Source organism: Lipophrys pholis (assembly GCF_963383615.2).
Source record: "Lipophrys pholis genome assembly, chromosome: 14".
NCBI lineage: Eukaryota > Metazoa > Chordata > Actinopteri > Blenniiformes > Blenniidae > Lipophrys > Lipophrys pholis.
The window spans coordinates 20,797,486-20,821,192 of record NC_137633.1 but is presented as its reverse complement, the minus strand read 5'-3'; the positions used below and the strand labels follow the sequence as shown (position 1 = coordinate 20,821,192).

General features: G+C 44.1%; 1 protein-coding gene across 2 annotated transcripts; it reads right to left on the bottom strand.

The window, feature by feature from the left end:
* Positions 1–925: 925 nt before the first annotated feature.
* peli2 (pellino E3 ubiquitin protein ligase family member 2) lies at positions 926–19,048 on the bottom strand. 2 transcript variants are annotated; one of them, XM_080480557.1, is made up of 6 exons: positions 18,742–19,048; positions 9,674–9,803; positions 5,921–6,037; positions 3,130–3,327; positions 2,730–2,918; positions 926–2,639 (listed from the first exon to the last, which is right to left on the bottom strand). In XM_080480557.1, exons 1-6 carry the CDS (start codon positions 18,816–18,818, stop codon positions 2,061–2,063), a joined length of 1,290 nt encoding a protein of 429 aa, XP_080336683.1. In that variant the 5' UTR covers positions 18,819–19,048; the 3' UTR covers positions 926–2,060. The 2 variants fall into 2 exon arrangements, with proteins under 2 accessions (XP_080336683.1, XP_080336684.1); XM_080480558.1 differs by having other exon boundaries at positions 5,921–6,022; positions 18,742–19,021.
* Positions 19,049–23,707: the final 4,659 nt, after the last annotated feature.

The following is a 23,707-nucleotide window of genomic DNA, read 5'->3' as shown; positions in this document are numbered from 1 at the left end:
CTGAACGTGTGAGGAGGGAATGCTACTGTACAGTATGTGGCTTGGTGCTCGACCCCGCGTGGCTCTTACATAAACTCGTCAAGCGACTCACACAAAAAAAAAAAAAAAAAAAAAAAAGAAAGGGGGGAAGAAAAAGAAAGAAAAAAAAGAGGAGTGAAGCGAAATGCTGCCGGCGTTTTTAAGAATGTTAAGTATGTTTCTCTTAGGAAGTCACCAGGATGGAAAACACCGAGGCGGTCCAACAGCAGCGCTGCTGAACTCACATCAAAGGTGGATTCTGCCTCTCCGGTTAATTCAGCCAGGAAAATCGGAAAATCTATAATAGGAACCCCACATCTCCAGATTTTAATGCTCACTATTGTATTAGATGGGCTCGTGGCAGAATTGATGCCTCGAACTAAACTCTACATATGGGCACAGTCTGGTAAGCGAACATCACAGAAGAAAACAGATTCGTCCCAGATTCTTTAGTTTCAATTCATCGGCTACTTTGTCGTCTACAACTTGACTCATCCACACACAATAGAACTTCCAAAATTTGGCACAGGCCGTGATAATATCATTGTTCCCACCGAGCGACTGAACAGCCTCGACTGTAATCCAGAGCTGTCACCATTCCACCATAGCAGCAGTTTGGGTTCAGGATTGTTTACAGAAACACTTTGGATCGGAGAGAGAGCGAGTGAGAGAGCAAGAGAAAGAGAAAGAGAGAAAGGAGAGCGAGAGAGACCGTTCACATCTCACATGTGGAGAGAAAACGGCTCCTCCTTATATTTGGTATAATCTCTGGATGCTGCTGAGACTGTGCCCAGGTTTGACAGCGTACAAATCATTGGCTCACACCCAGCGAGGGATAAAGCTAGCAACAGTGCAGATTGAATACAGTACGTGTGTGTGTGTGTGTGTGTGTTTGTTTGTTTTTTTTGGGGGGGGGGGGGGTCTCGCTGGCCACCTGTACCTGTGAGGAGTTGAACCGGAGCCGCTCGGTCCGTCATCAAACCCTCCCACCTTGTTTCATGTCTTGTGTTCTCTCTGGTAGCGTTTCGGGGTGGGCGGGACCATGAAGGGGGGGGGGATGATGCGGGTCGATTTAAAGAGCCTGAGGGCACCCACACAGTCCAACCCACACACACACACACACACACACACACACTCACAAACACAAGTACATTCTCTCTCTCACACGTACGTCATTATATATGCAGGAGAAAAATATATTAACATTTGCATTACAAAACAGTACAAGGGCCTCAGTGTAGTAAAATACCTCTTGTGGGTTGTCGTGTCCTGACGTCGTCTGGATGCAAAACTATCTCTCTGTATGCCTTCAACAAAATATCTTTTCTCTTCTATGAAAAATACACCCATGAATGGGATTTGAGGCACTGGATTACATCTCTGTACACAAAGAAAAAGAAAAAAGAAAAAGCCCCCCACCTCCTCCTACCCCCTCAAAGTTTGTTCAAATGGAAGCGACCTCAAGAAAGCTACGTGATTTGGATGCCACCGGGGGCGGACTGGCCGACAGGGAGCGTTTAACCAGTTAGCCATTAAACCCAGTCTCTCCCGGCTCGTCGCTCAGCCAACAGTCCAGCTGTCTGGCTCTGTAAAAACTTTGTCTCAGCTGTATCCCCTCCCCCGCTCTCCACACCTGCTCTCCGTTATTTGGTTCAGTCTGAGTCGGCTCATTCCTACAACAGCCTCAGTTTTACGGCCGTCTGATGGGAAGCCAGCGGGCGCTGCAGTTCGGAGCTTCATTTAAAGCGGTCAGTTGGCAGGAGAGCCGAAACAGTATTTCATTCTGGAGGAGCCGGAAGAGTAGAGCGCTCCACACCTCTGAATGTCACAGTGGACGTCCACATGGCCTGGAAAGGCCTTGAAAACAATGTGTAATGGCTCTCTGTTGTGCAGAATCCACAGTATCTGACCACAAGGCGAACAGACTTCCTCCTTTCCGCAGCTGGTCGACAAGAACAAAAGAAAGCACAAAATAATCTGAACAGTTTCACAGCATGTTGGCATCCCTGTTGAATCTGCGCGGCGGAGCGGAGCGGAGCAGCTCAGTCCACGGGACCCTGGAAGATGAGCTTGGCGCAGCCCTGAGCGAGGCCGAGCTGCGTGGCACAGAACGGACAGGCGGCGTGGAAGGCGTGGGTGCCGTGGGGCAGCGGGATCTCCGCCCAGTACTTGACCGACTTCTCCGAGCACACGTGTCCGCATGGTACGAAGGCGTGCGTGGGCGCGCCGGTGTCCACGTAGAAGGCGGGCTCGCAGCCCAGCCACAGGGGCACGTAGGGCCCCACCACCCTGCACATGGGACACTCCCGCTGCGTGTTGGGCTCCTGCTCCGAGCGGTGGCCCCAGTTGTGGTAGCCGTGCACGTGGCCGCACGCCAAGTACACCCAGGGCTGCTTGTCCTCCAGAGAGGAGAGGGCGCGGCTGCGCTGCATGCTGGGAAAGGCCAGCGTGTTGAGGCCGACGGGGCACTGGGGCCGCGCCGCGTTGATCTCCTGCCTCAGCGCCTCCAGGTGCTTCTGCGTGGGAGTGTGAAAAAGGCCTTCTGCGGTGCGCCACAGCAGCGTGGCGCCGCAGAGATCCACCAGGGAGCCGTCCTGCAGGATGTTACTCTCGTTCTCCACCTGTGACGGGGGCGAGAGCAGACACACGGCGTCAGAAAGGCTTCAGAGCGTCGCGGAGCCTCTGCAGGGAGTCATTCACACGCCACTGACCAGCTTGCCCGGGGTCTGTGCCGACCGGGTCTCCCTCAGCGTGTAGACGTCGCCGCACACCGAGATCTCCCGCCACACGCCCGGCTTGGACTCCTCCGTGAAGCCGCCCTTGGGGTGCATCACCAGCACGCCATTTGTCGTCAGGCCGTCCATGTGACCATCCGGGTTTTTCCACTTCGCAGCTTTTTCCTGGAGGCGAGACGGCTCATCAAATATGACGCAAGCCGATTCGTGTTCTGTGGCATTCCGCTTTTTACGCAACACCGACTGAAATAAACTGAACTTTGTTATCTGGTTACGATTTCGGGATCTGAGAGGACGAAACGACCAAGCATATAATCTTACATTTGCGAAAACAGAGATACTGTACAACCTCCATGGTTGCCCAACGTGTAATTACCCCGAGGAAGATGTTTTTGGAGGAGTCGAAGCCGGCTGCGTAGATGCGAGCGGTGAAGGGCGGGTTGCGTTCACAGACGACTCGGCAGGCGAAGCGGGAGATGGTGCTCTGGGTGATGGGAGTCTCTTCACCCTCCTGGCCCCCAGCTATTGTGTCGGTGACCACAAAGTCAATGGGACTCTCAGTGGAACGGCCAATCTGCAGAACAGTAAACAATACAGTCACTAACAGACACTCCACTGTCCCCACGTGGAGACAGACCGGCTTTGATGAAGAGACGTTCTTCTCGATCCTCCGCTCACTTAAAGTCTCATTTACGTGTAAAAACTTGATCTCACATCTGACAGTTAAATAACACATAGTTCAAGTAATCGTGTCCGGCTTCATGAATATGGAGTGTTTGTACCAGAAGGTGCTAAATGACAGAAGGAGAAAGTTCTACTACAGCTATTTAGCACACAAAGTCATTTAAAACAACTAAAAACAATTGGATTATAGTGATAACACGTTATATTGCCTGACTAAGCAGACACGTTTCAAGTGGGCCTGAATTATATTTCTGAAACGTAGTATATGAAAACTAGACCCACAACTTTACAAGCTGTATTATCTTCAGTTAAACATGGTTAAACATGTCATGAGAGTGCAGTCCACCTCTTGGGAGAAACCAAGAAGGTCTCACTCGAGGATCGGGCATTTCCACTGCGTAACATGGGGCCAAAAACTAGAAGGCTTTAAAAGTGATCAATAAAACCTTAAAACTAATCGTTAACCTGAAAAGAAGCAGATAAACCGGTCCAGAGAGCTGCTGCTACAACAGGTTCATTATGAGACACGCTCTCCTTTGTTCTCAGTTCTGAACATCTTGTCTTCTATTCTGGAGTTTTACCCACGATGCATTTGGAGACGATGCCAAATGAACATTCTGTAACTTAATTGACTGTAAGCGTAAACAAGCTATAAAAACATAAAGACCCCAAGAGATCCAGCAGACCCAAGACCGGGTGACGGCGGCCCCTCGAGCGCCTCCCCTTCAAGCTCCGCCCCCTGCTGCAGGCATTCAGCTCCCTATGTCATCGTTCATTGTGAACACAAGCAGTGACACACGCAGAGCCTCATTCGAATGCTCGTGTTTGCACGCGCGTCGGCCATGCTTTTGTCCTCAGTTGATTAACTACAACTAAAGGTGGGACCGGTTTGAGCGTGTGGTTTAACGCTCTCTGAACTCTGAACTGCTCTGCGTCCTGGAACTGGAGCTTTGGCCAGTTTGAGCCCGTCTGTGCACTAAACCAAAAACCTGGTGGGAACAAACGCCGGCCGCAACACAATCCAGTCCACTTCATCCACCTTTGATACATGCAGACGTTTGTTTTTAAGCGGACAAACGGCGAAACAACACTGAAAACAGTGCTCAAGCTGAACAAACAGGGGAAAATAAGCATTTCCTCTTTCAGTCCCCCCCCCCCTTTTTTTTTCTAAACCCAAATTGTCCTAAAGTCCTACTATTTTAGTGGTTTCCGTTCTCTGCTGTGGTGGTGTTTCCAGTTTTGTTTAAAAACACACACGATGAAATGCTGAGAGCACTTTGCAGACACACCAGAGGGTAAACAGGTTAAATTTAGTGTATGAGCTGCATGCAGCTTCACACGTGGACAGTTTGGTTCAATCTAAGATTGGCTGTTGTGATAAATTAGAGCTCAATGGCTCAAAATTTAGACAAGTTTCAACAACCTCTCAACAGATTGTGCAAATTAAGTCACTTTCAAGGGGAAGATTTTAAAAAATAAAACGGATGAACACTATGCTGAAATTAAGACCCCTTACTAAACGACAACGTATCATTTTTGCTTTTTCGTTTCAGAGACGTTTCACAGCAGAAACGGTGGTATTGTTGTCATTGTCCATCGACTCGCACATGTGCAAAAGAACCGTTTACTACAGCCGTAATGTGCAGTAGCAAAGTTTTCCTCATTTCCATGTTTTCTAAAAGTTCCATCTGAGGAGAAGTTTCAAAAAAAAAAACTTCAGTGGCTCCGAGCGCCGTCGTCGTATAAACTCAAACCCAAAATGCAACCAAGGTTTTCCTTTTCCACTTGAAAAGGCCGCAGACGGTACAAAAGATTTATGTGTCAAAGGAGCTCCAGCTCCTCCGTCGGCCTGTAAGTATTATTGTCACATGACATGTCGGAAGGAGAATTCTCTGCACCCGAAAATTTAAGGGAACAATAAAAACTTTCCATCAATACAGAAAAATTCTAAATACAGAACAGAGGAAAACACAACTTTTCTGAAACGCCTCTACAGCGCAAGAAAATAGTTCTTCTGTGTCCGTGTACTCCCATTGTTACTGTTTATAGCATATTGTTCTCATTTACAACCAATGACAGCCACTCGTGGCCCTACATGCTAACTACATCGTTTTCGCCGTTTCGCCCGTTTCCATGTTAACGCAAAACATTGTTTGGCACGAAAACCTAAATGCGATACGTTTTCATTTGAAGCCTCGTACTGTAAATACATTCTGAGTCGCTCTGGTGTTTCCACACATCACCGAAAGAACCGGACACCAAAGATTTCTGAATCAATAGCTGAAAATATGCTTCACCTGTTAAAACAGTTATTAGCGTCCCTGTTTGTACGCCCTCTAGTGGACTACATGAACATCCAGATGAATTTTATTCGGTGTGAGGAAAGCTAATTAAGTCTCATAACTAAAAAGGCTGCCGACTCCTGAGCTGGAACACAGTACCAGAATATTTAACACGCCGAGATGAGCTCTGCTGCCTTTTACCTGGAACATGTCTGTGTCTTTGTCATGGCTGTACTCCACCACCACCGTCTGGTTCCTGGACAGTGTGTAGGAGATGCTGTGTTGGCCTTTGCAGTTCACCGCCTGGAATACAACAAACTTTTTACACACACACACACACACACACACACACACACACACACACACACACACACACACACACACACACACACACACACACACACACACACACACACACACACACACACACACACACACACACACACACACACACACACACACACACACACACACACACACACACACACACACACACACACACACACACACACACACACACACACACACACACACACACACACACACACCAAAACACTGGTTGAAGAACACACACTCAACAGCAGCACCGCTGCAGTGAAGTGAGGCGAAAACCATTGATGATTGCTTTTGTGGCTTTACCGCCGGATCTGAGAGTGACACAGGTTCACAAACAGGAAGATACCTTGTGCAGTGATTGCATCTGTGGGAGGCGAAATTACAGACTGCAGCAAAGCCGGCCCCGCCATTAAAACACCCTGATGACTCATACATAAAGTTTCAGCCACGTTTCATATGCTGAATGGCAGAAAACATGTATTTGCCTTCATTTATAACAAAACATTCAGAACATTGCCTAAAGCTGTATTTTCTACGGATCTTTTATCTGTTTTTTTTTATTTTTTTTATTCCAACATCAAAAAGCAAATATCTGTGGCAGGAATTCCTGACTGAGGCACAGTGAGGCGCGTGTAAAGTCACACTCACATGACAGTGACCATAAACTGCCTGCTGGCCTCAGTTAGCACACGCTTGCCTACCAGCTGAACTGGCCCGCTCTGCGCGGGGAGGAAGGGTGGGTTTAAAACCCGAGCCCGGCTCTCATCAACACTTCACCACATGCCGCCATCGTCCCGCTCTAATCTGCAAATTCCATTTCCAAAACATCCCCCTCCTCTTTGTCACGTGCGCCGGGGAGAGAGGGAGACGGAAAGTGGGTCATCGGTGCTGCCGCGCTCTGCTGTAACATCACAGGCAGACGGGGGACAAATGTCATCATCACATGCAGTCTTGTCTCCGCCACACGGCTACAAACAAATGGCGCTCCACCTGTTCGGCGGCTCAACCGAGTCCGCGCACGCTCGAAACACAAAGATAGATTTTCATAAACACCAGCGGGGAGAATCCTGCCCCTGCGCGCCCGAGTTGAAGGAGTCAAAGTGAACATGTTTTGAATAGGAGGCTGCCGGTGGGATCATGGGAGCGCCTCGTTATCTGTCATGAACACCAGAGTGTGCACAGACACGTGAGCCTTGCCTCGCAGACACACAGCTTCCTCGGTTCAGTGTGGGAGCAGCAGCAGGGTTAGATGGAGGAAGGAAAAAAAAAAAAAAAAGTTATTTCATTTAACTCCTCCAGCGATTAAGAGGTTTCATGTCTTTGTCTTTTTAAATTAAGATCAGCACCCTGCTTAATGCTGAAATGGTACCGTATGCAGTATTCTTCATCTAGAAGTTTAAAAAAAAAACTAAACTAAAAATAACCATGAGGATGAAGCAGAGAAATCTATTTGCATTAACCAGCAAGTCACAGCCTCATCAGTGAGACTGTCATTTTATTGGTTATGTGACAATCGAGAAAGCAGATGGCTCCACGCAAGCCAACATTGTTGCTTTTGTTGTACACTGGGTGGCGTTGCTGAGTCAGTTCAGCACCAGTCTGTCCTTCACTTGATTTTTTTTCTGAGGTTGGCAGATTAGTCTAGATTCAATCTGGTGTTTAAATTGTGTATAAGTCGACAGTACACACTGTATAGTGGTGTCTACCACCAACATCCCCGTGTTACGAATCCTCCAGCTGCTTTATTGACTCAATACACCATCTTCTGGTGCACATTTGAAGTGCAAGGCTTAAACAGGCTGGGTCAAGTTGAAAAACTTGGACTCTGGAAAATATACCAGGAACTTTTCACCTATTTTTTTTTCTCTTTCAGACAGGCATGTCAAACCTAAAGCCCCTGAGCCAAAATCAGCCTGCAAGAGGCTCCAATCCGGCCAAACTGCCAAGTAAATGGTAAAAATTCCCACGAAATAAAACTAATACAAGTGCAGTGAACACAACACAACAATGATATTGCTGATGCTATCATGAAATATAGCTATCTGGTTGCTATCAAACTAGCCTCCAAGCCATGCTGTTAGGGTGAGTTTGTAAAAACATGCAGAACGCAACAGCTATAGATGTTTTATTTTGGATATTTCACTGTATTTTGCACCAGAAGCTTTCATTAAAATTAGCTTTATGTTGAGATTGTAGTCATTTTCCATAGCAATTGTTTGGCTTTATGAAAATATCTACATTTTCAATCACAGATACCCTGCGCCACAACAAAGAAAGAAGTTTCGTCTGATTCTGCTCATTATTTGAGGTTACATGATTCACATAAAACTATTTGTAGCTCTGGGAGTAAAGGGTTGGCTTAGTGCAACAACTTCACCCGCAGTTTACCCTCCTAATCTGAGGCCTGGTAACAGAGAGAAGCAGAGGAGGAAGGGGAAGAAGGTCACAGCAGTTGCTGCTGAAACAGCCTGTGACTAATTGTTGAAATGGCACTCCCTGCTTCATTGTGCAGGGCTGAACTGCCACGTCATAAAACCTTTTTTTTTTTTTCCTCTTCCTTTGAGCAAACCAACAGTCGGATTGTATTCTGGAACTTATCTCCAAAACCTCTGCAGGCCAACAGAAAAAGGAAATGGCCTCTGAGCAGATATCAGGAGTCAGGTTCCACAAGGTGATAGTAACCTGAACCAGTGAGCTAAACTCACAACAAATGTCTGAAAAGCCGGCCTCAGAGAGCTGCAGAGGTAAGCACTTCTTCTGTCCTGTTGAGCAGTTCTGCTTGGGAACCAGAGGCAGGAATGCAGGAAGACAAACATGTCGGACTGGATATGGCCTTTTCCGGCCGGCCCTCCAGTGTGGAGAGGAGCCGTGAGCCCGTCCAGTAACAAGAGGTATTGTGCTGGAAATGTCAACACTGAGGTCTGCCAACAATAATGCAAAGTATTTTACTGAACGTAGCTCGAGCTACTGAAACCACAAAAGGCCATTCTACCACTCTGAAAATAGTCACTTTGTTTCTTCAGTTTTTATTCTTTTTAGATTTGCCATACGCAGACCAGAGTCAGTTCAAATCGGCTGTACGCCCTGCGGGGGCGGGTAAATGGGTTGAAGTTGGGGGCTTTTTGCTTTTTGTATTGTCCATCTTTATTCACTCTCACTTCCAGAAGACTTGATTTTTGAGCCTCTGTCATAAAACCTGAATGGCAGGGCAAAAGTTCGCTTGATCTTGATTTTCAGTATGAATACAGACCGTGAAAGCAAGGCCTCGTGATCTTCCTGACTTTTTGGATTCTAAGCAGGAGGTGTCAGAAAAGTCACCACAGGGAGAACTGGCAGGTGGCGGCCAAGCGTTCAAAGCGACGTTGCTTTTTGATTCTTTGATGTGGGCTCTTCCTATCATTGTGAATCAGAATTCACCAAGCGTTGGATTGTGACAGGTTAGTTTTACCCTACTGATGATGTGTTGTTGCAAAAGTAATCCTGCATGGTACGGTCGTAAGTGAAACACGATCTGCCGTCAACACAAAACAAAGGCTGCTCATCCTGTCAATCACAAATATGAGATGGGATCAGATCGGGGCGGTTCATTAAGCCACTAATTCCTCCTTTGTCTCGTACCTTGCTGGCCTGCGGTGTGTTGAGGATGTGCACAGTGCTCGGCTTAACACCGTTGGCTTTGGTCCTCCTGTATAGAGCAAATCTGCTTTTCCGTCTACCGCGATCTCCGTTGGGCAGGGAGCCATTGTACCTGCGACAGACGGGGGAGAAAGAGGACAGTAAATTCACAGTTAATGTTGTTCAGTGTGAGAAAGCAAAGCAGTTTTTGTCGCTGAGAAAAGATGTGTCTAATGAGATTTACCTGCAAAATTCTTGTAATCATATCAGAAGCAAACATGGAGAATTGCAAAAATTCAATGCGTTTTGATGAAAAGGAGCTTTGCCACGCATTACATCACTGGCAATCTAAAACACCCTATTAGTAATCCAAGCGTTACCTTGAATAATGTCTCTCATTACATAATGCACTTTGGGGCTGGAGGTTTGGGAGAGCGAGCGCTGTGTAAACTGCAGCTGTTCTTTTGCTCCGTGTCCCAGGCAGGAGCACATTTTAAGATGCACGTCAGGTTTTGCCGCTTTGGGAACACGCTGTCTGGGAGGAGAACTGACTCACATGACTCAAACACTTTGTCTCATCACAGAAAGTTTATACGGGGACTCGGAAAGCTGTGGGATCTCGATTTCAAACTGAACCGCATCCAAGAGCGATTGGCACTTTGTTTCCAAATCACTTAATACCAGATTTGAGTTTTGCCCTTCAGTCTGCTGTGAGGCGCCTCGCTCAGGCCTGCGAATGAAGAGGCTCCTTCCGGGGGGACTGGTCTTCTCTCTCCCCACCAGCTGGTTCATACAGCTGGGACGCCCCATGCTCGACTCCCATCCAACACACAGACCTTCTGTCACATGCTCACGAGCAACCAGTGCATGCAGAAAAAACACTCTTCCTACAAGGGCGATATTTACGTGCGAGGCCTTTTGCTTGCATACCGATGCATTCCAGGAAACTGAGTCGACCAACCACCGCATAATCTGACATTTCTCCTCTTTGTTTCGACACAAAAAGCAACAGAGTCCCCTTCTGCTCTCTGATAGCTCCCTCCCAAGCTGGTCCACCTGTCCCTCGTCTCTGCCTGGCCGGCCGGGCACGGAAACACATGGTCCCGGTCAGGACAGTGCTCAGAGCTGGCCTGGAGGACCAACCACCCACAGAGAGCAGGAGAGGACCTGGAGGATTGCGGTAACCAACAACTATTTGTACATGTGTTGGGTCCCGTTTACACAACGTTTTAAGTGAAAACCCATCGTTTTTGTGGTTTTGTTTTAGAAAAGTCTTGCGTTTACACGGCAGCATTTTGAAAACAATGTCCATTTACACGGCAATGACCGTAACGCTGAAAACAATGTAGTTTTCATGTTGGGCCACGAGTGCGTGTGGTTGGTTGTTTTTGTAACACCACCACACATCAGCACAGAGAACACGCTATAAACATCAACAATGGCGAGTACGCGGACATTCCAGTGGATGGACGACCAAGTTGGATTGTTTTTACAGTGACTGTCAACTATTAAAAAACCAAGTCCCAGGAGAACATGGACTGGGAGTCATGAAGAAAACATTGTTGTTATTGTCTGTCTACTCACTCATGTGCAGAAGAACTATTTACTGTAGCCGTGGTGCTCATGCATGGTAGCAGCATTTCCAGAAGTTTTCGGCCATTTACACGATGACAGAGTCGGAAAAAGTTCCACCTGTGCATTCGTTTTCAAAAAGTGTTTTTTTTTTTTTTTTGTGGCTCGGAGCCCCATTCTGTAAGCGGACCCCTGAAATGCAACTAAAGTTTTTCGTTTTCACTTGAAAACATTGTGGAAATAGGTAAGTGCTGCAGCAGCAGGGAAATCTAGGAGTCAAGGGGACAAATCAATGATAGAAAATGTAAAATATGACTTTTCTATATGTAGGTCTCTATTTCGTTGTGCTATGGAAACAAAGCGAACATAAGCTTCAACCCGAAAACTTAAGTGGAGCAGTTCACCAGGTGCAGAGTTTTAAAATTACCAAAAACTATTTGACCCAAGTGAGAATGTGGTTCAAACTCTGAAGAAAAAGACCTTTCAAACTCATTTACCACTGAGCGTAATGCATACTCCAGTTTCATTAGCCTAGAAACCTTTCTACTAAATAAAGACCAGCTGGTTCCTCTAGATTATTGACATGTGTGCTCAGCTGAGGCCCAACAGCTGCTTACCTGTTCCTAAATGTCTCGTATAGAAACACAATCAGATGATCTGCAGCTCAGACTTTCCTCTGTGCCGGATCCTGACGGCAGAATATAACTCTCGCCCAGTAAGAAAAGCCTCACACGCTTTGAATTATTCATCATTACATAGAGAAACAATGTTCTGTCATTCGGGAACTGCCGCCGTCACATTAGCAGGGACAGGCTCTTTAAAGCTGCGCTCCAACTAATTGTGATGGCTTTCCCTTTTGACCTGTGCCAGACAGACAGCGGATTTACCTTCCAACACTTAGGAGCGGGGATTAGAAGGCTGGCGTATCACCTATCCTCCAGGGTTGCGGTAAGGAGCCAAGAGCACCTCCCACCTCGTATGCTAACATGAAAGGCTAGTGTTCACAGGATAAGGAGGAGACGTGCTGAGGAGCTGTAACACTCATTAGCATGACAGGGAGGCGAGTCTGCTCTCAGAGGGTCACAGAGGATGGCACACAGGTCAGATGGCCCTGGAAAGCACTCTACCCGAGCTACCTACAGCAAGCATTGGTAACGGGAGACTAAATCATCAACATTTGGACTAAAGCACAACAGTACGAGACTTAAAATGTACGCAATCGCATGCTAAATGTACCGTCGTTGAAACATATTTAAAGATTGTATGCAGCTCCTCTTGGATTCCACAGGGATCTGATTCAATTTAGATGAATAAAAGATCAACAATTTTAATAAAAAATATAAAAGAGTTGCAGTTTACCTATGTTGTTTGTAAATGGGTGTAGATTTAAAGCAGGAATAGTCCAAATAAACTTACTGGCTCCAAAAATGTGGATCAAACATTTAAACAATAATTTGAATTGTAATTCAAACAGCATTCTTAATGTTATGTTAGAGTCCAATTTACATTATAAACCAAGCACACAAAATAATTAAATGTAATTGTCAGAGATGAAAATGATGCAGAATATTCGCAATAGAGTAAAACTCCCATGGTAACATCAGGAGTTACTCAACGTTTCAAGTGTAAAGACATTGCATTTACACGGCAACATTTTGATGTCCGTTAACACACAAATTGCCAAAACGCTGAAAACGATGTAGGTTTCATGTTGGACCACTAGTGGGTGCTGTGCTGTTTGTTTTTGTAATGAAACCACACACACGAGCACAGACATTCAATAGTTATTACAGGGATTGTCAACTATATACCCACCAAGTCAGGGGAGAAAAGTTGTGAAAACAAAGCCTAAGTCAGCTATACATACGAACTCTATACTTGTCTTTTCATTTGGCGAAAAGAAACAACAGAACTGCTGTTCTTCTAGGATGAACGGGAATTCAAAAATGTGTTATCACATCTCAGCAACGCGTGGCAGTCCGTACCAAAGAACCTGATTTGTACACATCTTCTACTGAATGTATTTAAGCTGAAATGTGGAAGGTTGGATCAATAGGCCCAGTCTATCCACCACAAAGGACAGAGGAAGCTGAGGAGAGGCAAAGGCTGAGCCCTGATCAATCCATCCTTTCATTTCCAGGATACCCCCCCCTCCTCCTCCTCTCACTGACCAGCACCAAGCCAATCCGCCCCGGCAGAGATGGGAGAAGCAGCCATGCAAGTAATAAGAGCCACCACGGTCATGGCAACAAACCACTGAGGGAACTGCTGCTCAAACAGGCTTTGTTCCATGCTGTCAGCTATCTTGTCTACCATCAGCGTTATCAATGGGATGTGATGTCATGGCAGTGATTATACACCCGTCACTTCTGATTCACATATGTGTCTTTATGTCGGCGCGGGGAACAAAAGTACAGGCTTCAAACACGCCACATGCTCAGCCTCGGGTAATAAGCAGTCAGCATTTTTTGTCCCCTACAATAAGCAGTGCGACCGAGAGTGTATGGGCGGAGGGCAGGGAGGAAAACCACGCTGTACTCTCGTCATGTGAATCTATACAGGCAGATCGGTTCAGACACTTCAGACTCAAGGTGTGTGAATGAAACCCGCGAAGTGAAAACATAACTGTGGAGTGAACGCGTTAATGCCAGGGGGGCCAAAGTCCGATCCTTAATGATGCAGCAGGTGTTTTCCATCGTCTGTGGCAGCTGCTACCAATGACAGTTCAATACACACATGGATGTCACGATAAGTGGCTGCGGCTTCCCTTCAACAAGTCCTCAAGAAAAACACAGTGGTCGTTTCAACACGTCTTGGCATCAACAACAAAACAAAAACGGGTCTGTTTTTAGTCAGACGAGATGAAACATGAATGCTAATTCCATTGTTGTCTTTGTTGAGCTTTAACAGAATAATACAGCCTCGCAGTCATCTCGGACTTTGGAATATTTAACCCTTCACTTGAAAACGTTGTGGCGTTCCGGGGCCTCATAGGATAGTCTGACATATGTGTACATTCAGTTTTTTAATCCTCAGATTACTACACTTCAAGTATGAAGATTTCCCATTACGCAATGGTAAATCTCTTGCAAAAACTGACCAAACTCACACGTTTCACCATTTCTGGTTTAAAAATAATCTTTTAAATGGCTTAAAGGCCGCCTCCACATTAGAGTACTACTATCCAACAACACAAGTTATTTCTAAACAAAAGACTCTTCAGGTGTATGTTGAAAAGAAATGTTAGTGTTCAAGCAGTTTCTAACAAAAATGAGCTCCGTTAACTAGGAATAGGAGATGCTTTGGTAAAGCAGAAGACCCAAATACTGATGTTTTTGCCATAATAATATTTATTTTTTCTTTCTTTTATCATGTTTGGGTCTGAAGAAAACATTAAGAAATGATAAAAAAGTCAACTCACAATGATTTCATTTCCTTTAAAGAACACAGCTTCGGAGTTCACAACATTTCACGCAAGTCAACTGGAACGATGAGTCCAGTAAAGCTGCTGTTGTGCAAACTAATTCTGAGAAAACACATTTCATTCACAAGAACAGCTATATGATCAAGTCCCAGATAACCTCTACGTGTAAAAACGTCCTGAGAACAGTGTTTATGCTCTTGTGAAGCACAGCCACTGGCCTGACTTTACCCTCAGGTTACCTAAAAAGGGGACAGGACTTTCTTCACTACTTCCCCTCTGAAAACTCCACGGAAATCCATTTTCCGAGGCGGCTGGGAAGCAGCATTTCGAGCTGCCCTGCTTGAACTTTTCATAACATAATATAGAAAAAAAAAGTCTCTAAAGACAGTACATTACTTTATTGCTACAAAGACTGCACAAATCTTAAAGCACAACAACTCTTGTAGACTCTTAAGTGCTGTATAAACAACATAAACAAAGTTTGCTAAACAGGACCCGGTTGTTTATTCAATTTTAACCGTTTGTGCTATACAGTAACGCTGACAACATTTATTAGCATATTAGCAATGATTTGAATACCATTTATGGAAGAAAATAAGAAAATCAGGTCATTTGCCAACACTGAATCCTTTCAAGGCCAAAGCACAACACATGGAACCTTTACAGAGTAACAGAGACGCTATTAAAGTCATGTAGAACATCAAAAGCTGATAAAGAAAATTGCCCCACCAGTTGCAAGATGGTAAAACGACAATACAGGAACAAAGAGTAAGTAACGTTCTGGTCGTAATCTTTCCACGGCAATGTTTGATGTGAAAACGAATTGGTTTTGCGATTCGTTTTACAAAAGTTTCACATTTACACAGCAACATTTTGAAAGCAATATCCATTTATACAGGAATGGCAGAAACACTGAAAACAATGTTTGTTTTTGTAATGAAACCACACACACACACACGCATGCTGAGAACAATATGCTATAAATGTTAACGTGAGCGCACGGACATTTGTACGGACAGACGACCCAGTTGGATTGTTACTACGGTGACTGTCAACTATTAAACTACCAGGAGAATATGGACTGGGAGTCATGACACTCTGGAGGAAACGTTGTCGTTATCGTCTATCTACTGAGCATGTGCAGAAAAAACTATTTTACAACAATTGTGGTACGCACGCGCAGTGGCAACGTTGTGGAAAAGTTGCTTTTCCAGTGGCTCCGAACACCGTAGTCGTGTAAACTGATTCTCAAAACGCAACAAAAAGTTTTTCGTTTTCACTTGAAAATATGGCCGTCTAAACGGAGCTTCTGCCCCCAAGCCTCCAGAAGAGAAGAGAAGTGAGCTCAACCTAACAATTAATCTTTCCGTGCATTTATAGAACACTGACTAATTCATCCAGTCATTATATATTTATGGACCGTATCACGGGGTTGTATGAAAGTTTGCAATGTCATCTTTTACGCCCCCCTGTATGCATATGGAGAACTTATTTTGACAAACAGATCCTGTTTGGTCTCTGTATCCACAAACAGCCTCAGGATCAAATGGTCAGCACACTATAAAATTACAAATACGTAGCGGGATGTTCATATAACTTGGTTCTGGTCTACATATCTCCTCTCAGATTATAAAATGGAATCCCGTCATAGCAGTTAACACTCGACGGAAAGACTGAAAATGAATGTGTGTTTTTAAAATCTAAGCAGGAAGAGCTGTCAGCTGTCAAAACGCTGATAATAAAACTCATACAAAACACACAAAACTCAAAAACGAATTTTCCCTCATGTTTACACAGTAGTTTGTTGGACTTGTTGGTCTGTTTAAAATCAAACCTAAAGAAGGAAAGCTGCCACAGGCTTTTTCAAAGAAGAGTTGAATATGTCTTTATAGAAAGTCACACTGCCTTTGGATCTGTTACACTCAATCTTTCCTTCATTGGATGCAGTTTAACAATGTTTGCTTAAATAAACCGTGTTAAACGCCCCTCATTTGAAGAATTACACTAATATACAAGCTCAGAAAACACATACAGCACGTGTTGCTTTCAATTAGGGCGAAAACTATAAAAACAAATGAATGAGAAGAAAAAACACTGGTCACAGCTGGTATGAATTGGGGCAAGAGAAGGAGCACTGTTATTTGAAGTTTTAAAGCACAGAAACATGAAGGTCGTCTACACATGCGTTTATATTTATTGTAATATCATTAGGATATTAAACCAGTGGAAACTCAAGATTTTCCTCTTCAAATCTGAAGCGAAGTCATTCGGTAACTTTCATAACATGGCTGGAGTCAAGAACAGCCTTCTGACAAAACAATGCAATCTTGCGAATTAAAGATATGTGCTGTATGAAATCTGATTGGCCAACTTTGTTGAATACATATACAGATGATGGCGTCATAAATGTAAGTAAATATACATCGTTGGAGAAGTGCTGCTCTGAGAGCGAGCAGCACAAACACTCAAACCTCCACTGTTGTTGTTGCTCAACTTAAAAACTATTGACTGCACCCGTAGTACAGACGTGCAATAACTAGTTTATCATTTTCACTGAAAAACATTTGCACTTAAAGTGTCTCATTTCTAAGTTTTACACTTTGTAAGGAAGGCCGTCCTGTGGGATGGGTTTGTTGTTGATAACCTGATGTCAGGGGGCTGCTACCTTTATGACCAAAAGAACCCTTTTTGCTACTTTACAATAACTAAAATATATCTTGGCCTGTTTAACAGAGGATGACACAGCTTGTCACATTATAAATAGTTCTGCTAAGCTAAGTTCCAGAGTTATAATTTTAGCTGTTTTGAATTTTAAACACTTGTGCTTTTTTTTCTCTCCCACTCATTAAAACAAAAAACAAAATGACAACATGAACAAAAAAGGGACCCTCTCTTCTCTTCCTCCTCCCCTAAAAAACTTTTATGTTTTAATAACAATGGTGCTTGAGCCACTGAAAACACAACTTTTAGAGAAAGCTCAGGCTCCATCTCCGTGTCGATGGCGAAAAGGCCACCACTGCCTATGCACGCCACGGCCATAGTAAATAACTCTTCTGCACATGCTCTGTAGATGGACAACAAGGACAATGGTTGCCTCCAGACTGTCATGACCCCCCAGTCCATATTCTCCTGGGACTTGGTAGTTTAGTAGTTGACAGTCGCCGTAGTAATAACCCGACTTCATCATCTGTCAATGTGAATGTCTGTTTATTTGCAATCAATGTTTAGAGTATTATTCTCATTATAAAAAAACAACCAATGGTACCCACTCACTAAGCATTTCTGTGTACACGGATGTCGTTTTCGAAACGTTGCCGTGTAAATGAGGTCTTAAAACTTTAGACATTTTTGCTTTTTTCCACCTTTAACCACATTGCTTGTATTTTCACCTTTGATAGTCGTTAAAAGCAATGTTTAGTCCTTTTGTTTTCTTTCCAACCTTTTTACGATTAGTCTGTTAGGCACTTGAGACAATAATGTGTTGATAATATACGTGATTCTATGCAGGCAACTTTGTGAAGCCTCAGGGAGCCAGTAGAGGAGCTGAAGAGCCCGGGGATATCCTATCACACCCAGTCCTTTAGAGGACATCGAGTAACATGGGAGTAAAGGGAGCAACACTTCCAGTAACACTTATACAGGAGTGTTACTGGAAATAAAGAGAGGACTGCGAAAAGGGGAAGAATCCTAGGGTCTGGGGGAAGGGAACATCGACTTCCTGAAAACCCCGTGAATCCGAGTTTAGGGAGGAAGAAGCGTCCCGGTGAGGAGTTGCCAAGTTGACTTTCGTCTCGTTAAACTGTGACATTTCTTTAAATATGGCCGGTACTTGGTGTACCGAGTCGGCTGACTCTAACGTACATATTTCTAGACGCGCACGTGTCCAAATGTGTGGAGTAACGTGAGCTCCTGATCCGAGTGCACGTTAACGTCCTCCGACGTCCTCTCGAGACGTTCACGTTCTGTGACAAGTTCACCAAAACTGCTCCCCGGTGTCCCCCCCCCCCACCACCACCATCACCGTGAATGTGTGTGTGTGTGTGTGTGTGTGTATGTGTGTGAACCCGGTTCTTACCCGAGCACCACCAGCTCCCCGTACTTCACCGGGTCTTTGGACGGGGCGCAGTGCTCCTCCTGGCTCGACGAAAACATGAGGCGACGTTAGCTTAACGGCTCGGAAAAACAAGCGGAATTCCCGTCAGAAGCCGCGGCGGGCTCTCATTTCAGGCTGTTCCACCCCGACAGGCGCCCGGACGTGTCGAGGCGCGGATCCAGCTTCCTGTAAATGAAGTGGCGAGAAACTTCCTCAGCGTGACATCGCAGATCGTAACTTAGTTGGCGGTTGAGTCCGCTCTAACGCAGATACGAAAACAGCGAGCAGCAGGGCCGGAGCGTACCATTCACCACTTCTGCACTTTCTACAGGGGGGGCCGGTCACAAACTCTGCTTTTAATTCTCTCTTTCTCACACGTTTTTCTCATACAAAGTTATCTAAAGTCATTTAACATGGGTTAAAAAAGACACTGTATAATTAATTAGTGATGACATTAATTCAAAATTTAATGAAACAATTAGAAAAAGTAACGTACCACCGTTTAATGACAGTGGATCGCACCTTCTGTTATGTAAACAAAGAGTACAATCTGGGAATTCTTAAAGGGATCAGACTTTTCTGATATGTTTGCAAAGTTTACATTTTCATTTAATTTTGACCAGAATAAGGGTTTATACTTTAAGCACTCACATGGAAAAAAGATTAAAAATGTTTTCTGGATGATGGGAGATTTCAGTAATCTTAACATATAAAGTTGTGTTGAAAATAAATAATCCCTCTGGTGAGTGTATCCTGGCAGAGAGAGATTGTGAAACCAGATTCGCTGATTGTGTTGGTGTCCCAAAAATATTTATTATTTCATTATCACTTTATTGCAGCTGGTTAGTGCATGTGATTGATTACACAACCTTATGACATCACTACCTATTTGCATGACTGGGCTTTTTTTTTGTTGCTATTCCTGTCCGTATTCCGGTTTTCAAAACTTTATATGCACAAAATAATCTGCATATTATGTTGCATAGGACTGCAGGGCATGGCAGCTCATCCCAGTGAAGGCAGGGTACATCTTGAACAGCTTACTGACAAACAAACACACACAGACACAGACACACACACTCACATTCACACCTACAGGCAATTTGGTGTCACTAGTTACCATTCAACACATTTTTTTTGGAGTGTTTGGTGGAAGAAAACCTACATTAAGACAAGGTAGTGCTCAATAACAGATTTCAACTGGGTAGTTCTCGCCGTATGGTCAGCATGTTAAACACCACAGCACAGTGTGGCCCGTCTGAAACGATGCTGCAGTCACTTAGCTGTGCAAATCAGAGCAGTCTAATAATAACACCAGTCATTTGTTTAATTGCTTCTTCCGAGACTGACTCACTGACTTTGTGTCTGTGCCTTTACACGCAGATGTCAAGTATGTCTCAGCCTTCAATGTCACCCCTTCCACCTTCCCACAGTATCGTCCAGTTGTTCTCATGCCTTTCCGATGAATGTGCCACTTCTTTTTTGTCTGGCAGTCTCATCAACACTTTACTGCTCCTGCCTTGTTTTCACAAGAACCTGTGTGGCTTCGGGCCCCTTCGGTGGCCCCGTTGCTTCTGCAATTATGGCCCCCTGTTTGAACTGGTGTTCGGTTTCAAAGCGCAATAACACTTGACACAAAAACAAAAGGTATTCGGGGTCACCGGGGTCCATGGACATATTTGTCTCCACAGCTTAAGGCTGCAAGTGCAATAAGATAAGACTCCTATTTACTTTTCATTTGCAAGCGACACAAGTCAAGTACTTGGCATTTGTTGGGTCCGTTCATAGCTGCACATACTTGTCCATTAATAGCACAGATGAGTGAACTCAGCTTCTTCAGCAGTTGTGCACAAGGATCAAGCTGCATTAGGCCTATAACTACAGGGCTGCAGGCTCGCCTATAATGAATGTTTACTGCTCTTTTGTGTCACTGTCTCCTTCCGCTCTGCTTTCATCCACTGGCCATTGTCTGTGTGTAGAAGCAGTCTTTTCTACATCTGTCTGACTCACCCTTCTATACACACACACACACACACACACATACATACATACACACACACACCTACACACACACAGTTGGGTTGGGGTGGGGGGGGATCAAAGGCTCTCTAGCACATACCACACTGATGGGGAGCAGATGCAGGGAGCGGGCTGCTTTGCTGAAGTTGTGCTGGCGTAGAGTCTATGTTTAGGAGGAGGAGTCAAATGTTACCAGGCAAGAAGCATGCAGAGCAGACTCCCAGTGCAGGAGGAATTACTCACAAGAGAGTAAGAGTGTGAGCAACGATGACAAAGGAAAGACAAAGCCCCCCCCTACCCATTAAAGTTCCCCACTGCTCTTTGGAAGGCTTTAGACCTCAGACTGTGTGTAACCTCAGGCACATTTATCACTGGATTCTCCCGCATTTCATCACCATTTCAACACAAAAAGTTTCTCCAAGAACTAGAACACAGAGTCCAAACGAAGGCAGGATCGGTCACAATGTTTGTGACAAACTTTACATTTTTCACCGAGATGCACAGAGGAACCACAGGATCTAAACAAAGAACTGGATCATGCGCCTGCTTTACAGTGAATGGTGTAAATATAGCTTGGCTCAAGCTGTGAAAAGTGCTCTCTGTGCATTGTGGACACAGTGGCCGATGTGTCGCCGCGAGGTTTCCATGAAGGTAAAAGCTAGAAGCCCAATCAGCTGACTGCAGCATGACAGAGTGGGAGAATGTGAGGAATGTGCTGAGCCCATGTTGGTGGCGCTCCTGACGTGACCCCACAGCCAGCACAACAGTCCCGTTGTTTTAAAAAGGCCTCTTAACATGCAGCGGATGAGAGCAGGAGCTTTCAGTGCAGAGAGGAAACAGAACTCCACCTTAAAACGCTGAGTGACGGCAGGAAACAGGGGAAATAATGTGGAATAGTGAAAGAAATGGCAGATTTATCCATTTCTGCATTCTGCACAAGCACTGAAGGGATGTGCTTTACTCACCAAAGCAGTATTTTACCTGCATGTGGAAGGAGAGCTGAAGAATTTAACTACTGTTCAAATTACAAGTAAAATTACTGTCGTACGACTTTGTTTTTTCTTTTTTTTTTTTTTAACTGCTGTTTACATGTTTTTAATTCCATTGGCACTCTTACAGTTCATATATAATATCTATGTTTAAATCACATAAGCTCTCAAACCATTAATTTGATAAAAAAAAATACACAATGGTAAAGAAATGTTGAAATACCACAGTATTGTCTACAATAATGAAGATCAAAATTCTTTTTTAAATAATAATTTGTTCATGTCAAAACATATCAAAGATATACAAATCTCTCTTTATATACTGTCTATGCACACACACAAACATATAACCCCTTGTAAATAAATCTATATTTGACAAAAATGCATGCACAAAATAATCTATATCCAAGTATACACCCATCTATCTAGACATACGCACATTTTCATGACTATTTAAATTGTAGATTCTCACTGAAAGCATCCTACCTATGAATGAACACGTCTGGAATTATGTCGTGAACAAAAAAGTGTGAAATAACTCAAAACCTCTTTTATATTTTAGATTCTTCTAAAACGCCCTCTTTTGATTTGATTACTGCCTTGCACACTGTTGACCTTCTATGGATGAGCTTCATGAGTTCGTCACATGAATTGTTTCTCCAACAGTCTCGAAGGAGTTCCAGAGCGGCTTCAGGTGGGAACCCTGCACGTAGGAACCATAAGGTCACCTTTTTCTGTGCCGCACAAAGACACAGCTGGTGGAATCAAACACCTCAAATTTGGACTCTTCAGACCAAAGAACAGGTTTCCTTTGGTCTAACGTTAATTCCTTGAGTAGCTCTTTGACCATTAAGGCCCGATTCATTCAGCCGCCTCTGACCAGTTGATGTAGACCCGTGTCTGCTACTAGAACTCTGTCATCTGGCCTCCAATCTGAGCTGCTGTTAGGCGACACGTTTGTCTTCCTTTCCTGGGCCGATCTTCACGTGAGACAGTTTTGTCGTAGTGCTTGATGGTTTCGTGCGATGACACCTTGGGGACACACGCAAAGTTTTTCCAATTTTCCAGACTGACTGATGTTCAGTTCTTAAAGTAATGATGGACTCTTGTTTCTCTTTATTTAGCTGTTTGGTTGTTGCCATAATATGAATTCTAACAGGGGTCAAACAGGGCTGTCAGCTGTGTACCAACCTGACTTCCGTACAACACAAGGGATGGTTAAGACCCCATTGACAAGGCAAGAAGAGGGGCTACTTTAAGCAATCTGAAATATTAAACATGTTATTTACTTTTTTGTTTTACTACATAGTTCCATATGTTCATTCAGTTTTGATGCCTTCAGGGAGAATCTACAATGTAAATAGTCAAGAAAATGAAGGAAAATCATTGAATGAGAAGGTGTGATCCAACTTTTGACTGGTTGTGTACTTAAGTATTATAGGTATATATATCTAATTCAACATGTCTGAAAAGGAAGAAGTCAAACTTATTTATTTCTACTTCTCCATTAGTCAACAATCACTACAATAATTATCCTGCTTTCTTAATTCTATGTATTTAAACCTTTACATATATGTATATGTAGTAATGAAGAATGTCATGTAACACATTTCACAATGTATTTAAGTTTTGCATTCAAAATAATCTCTTCCTCTTGTATTCTTTAACCCAGTTGTAATGCATGTTGTGTGCTGATGTTACTTAAAATGTGAATTTCTCTACAGGGGTAAATAAAGTATCTATCAAAACATACATATTCAATCACCATGCACCCACGAACTAAATGTACAACCATACACCTATGTACAGTCCTATTTAACTGTGTAGTGATTTACAGATTACACGGTGTAAATTGTACCCAAGCATGATTAAAATAAACTATTAAGTGTATTTTCATTCTGTTACTACCATATCAAAATATAATTCCAATAGTTTGTGGA

What these genes read in the sequence shown, in the direction of transcription:
- peli2 (XM_080480557.1), bottom strand. Translation starts at nt 18,818, where the DNA reads ATGTTTTCGTCGAGCCAGGAGGAGCACTGCGCCCCGTCCAAAGACCCG. An exon ending in AAGACACAGACATGTTCCAG is followed by an intron (nt 3,328 to 5,920) that starts GTAAAAGGCAGC and finishes ACTGTTCTGCAG; the next exon opens with ATTGGCCGTTCCACTGAGAG. An exon ending in CACAGACCCCGGGCAAGCTG is followed by an intron (nt 2,640 to 2,729) that starts GTCAGTGGCGTG and finishes CCCCCGTCACAG; the next exon opens with GTGGAGAACGAGAGTAACAT.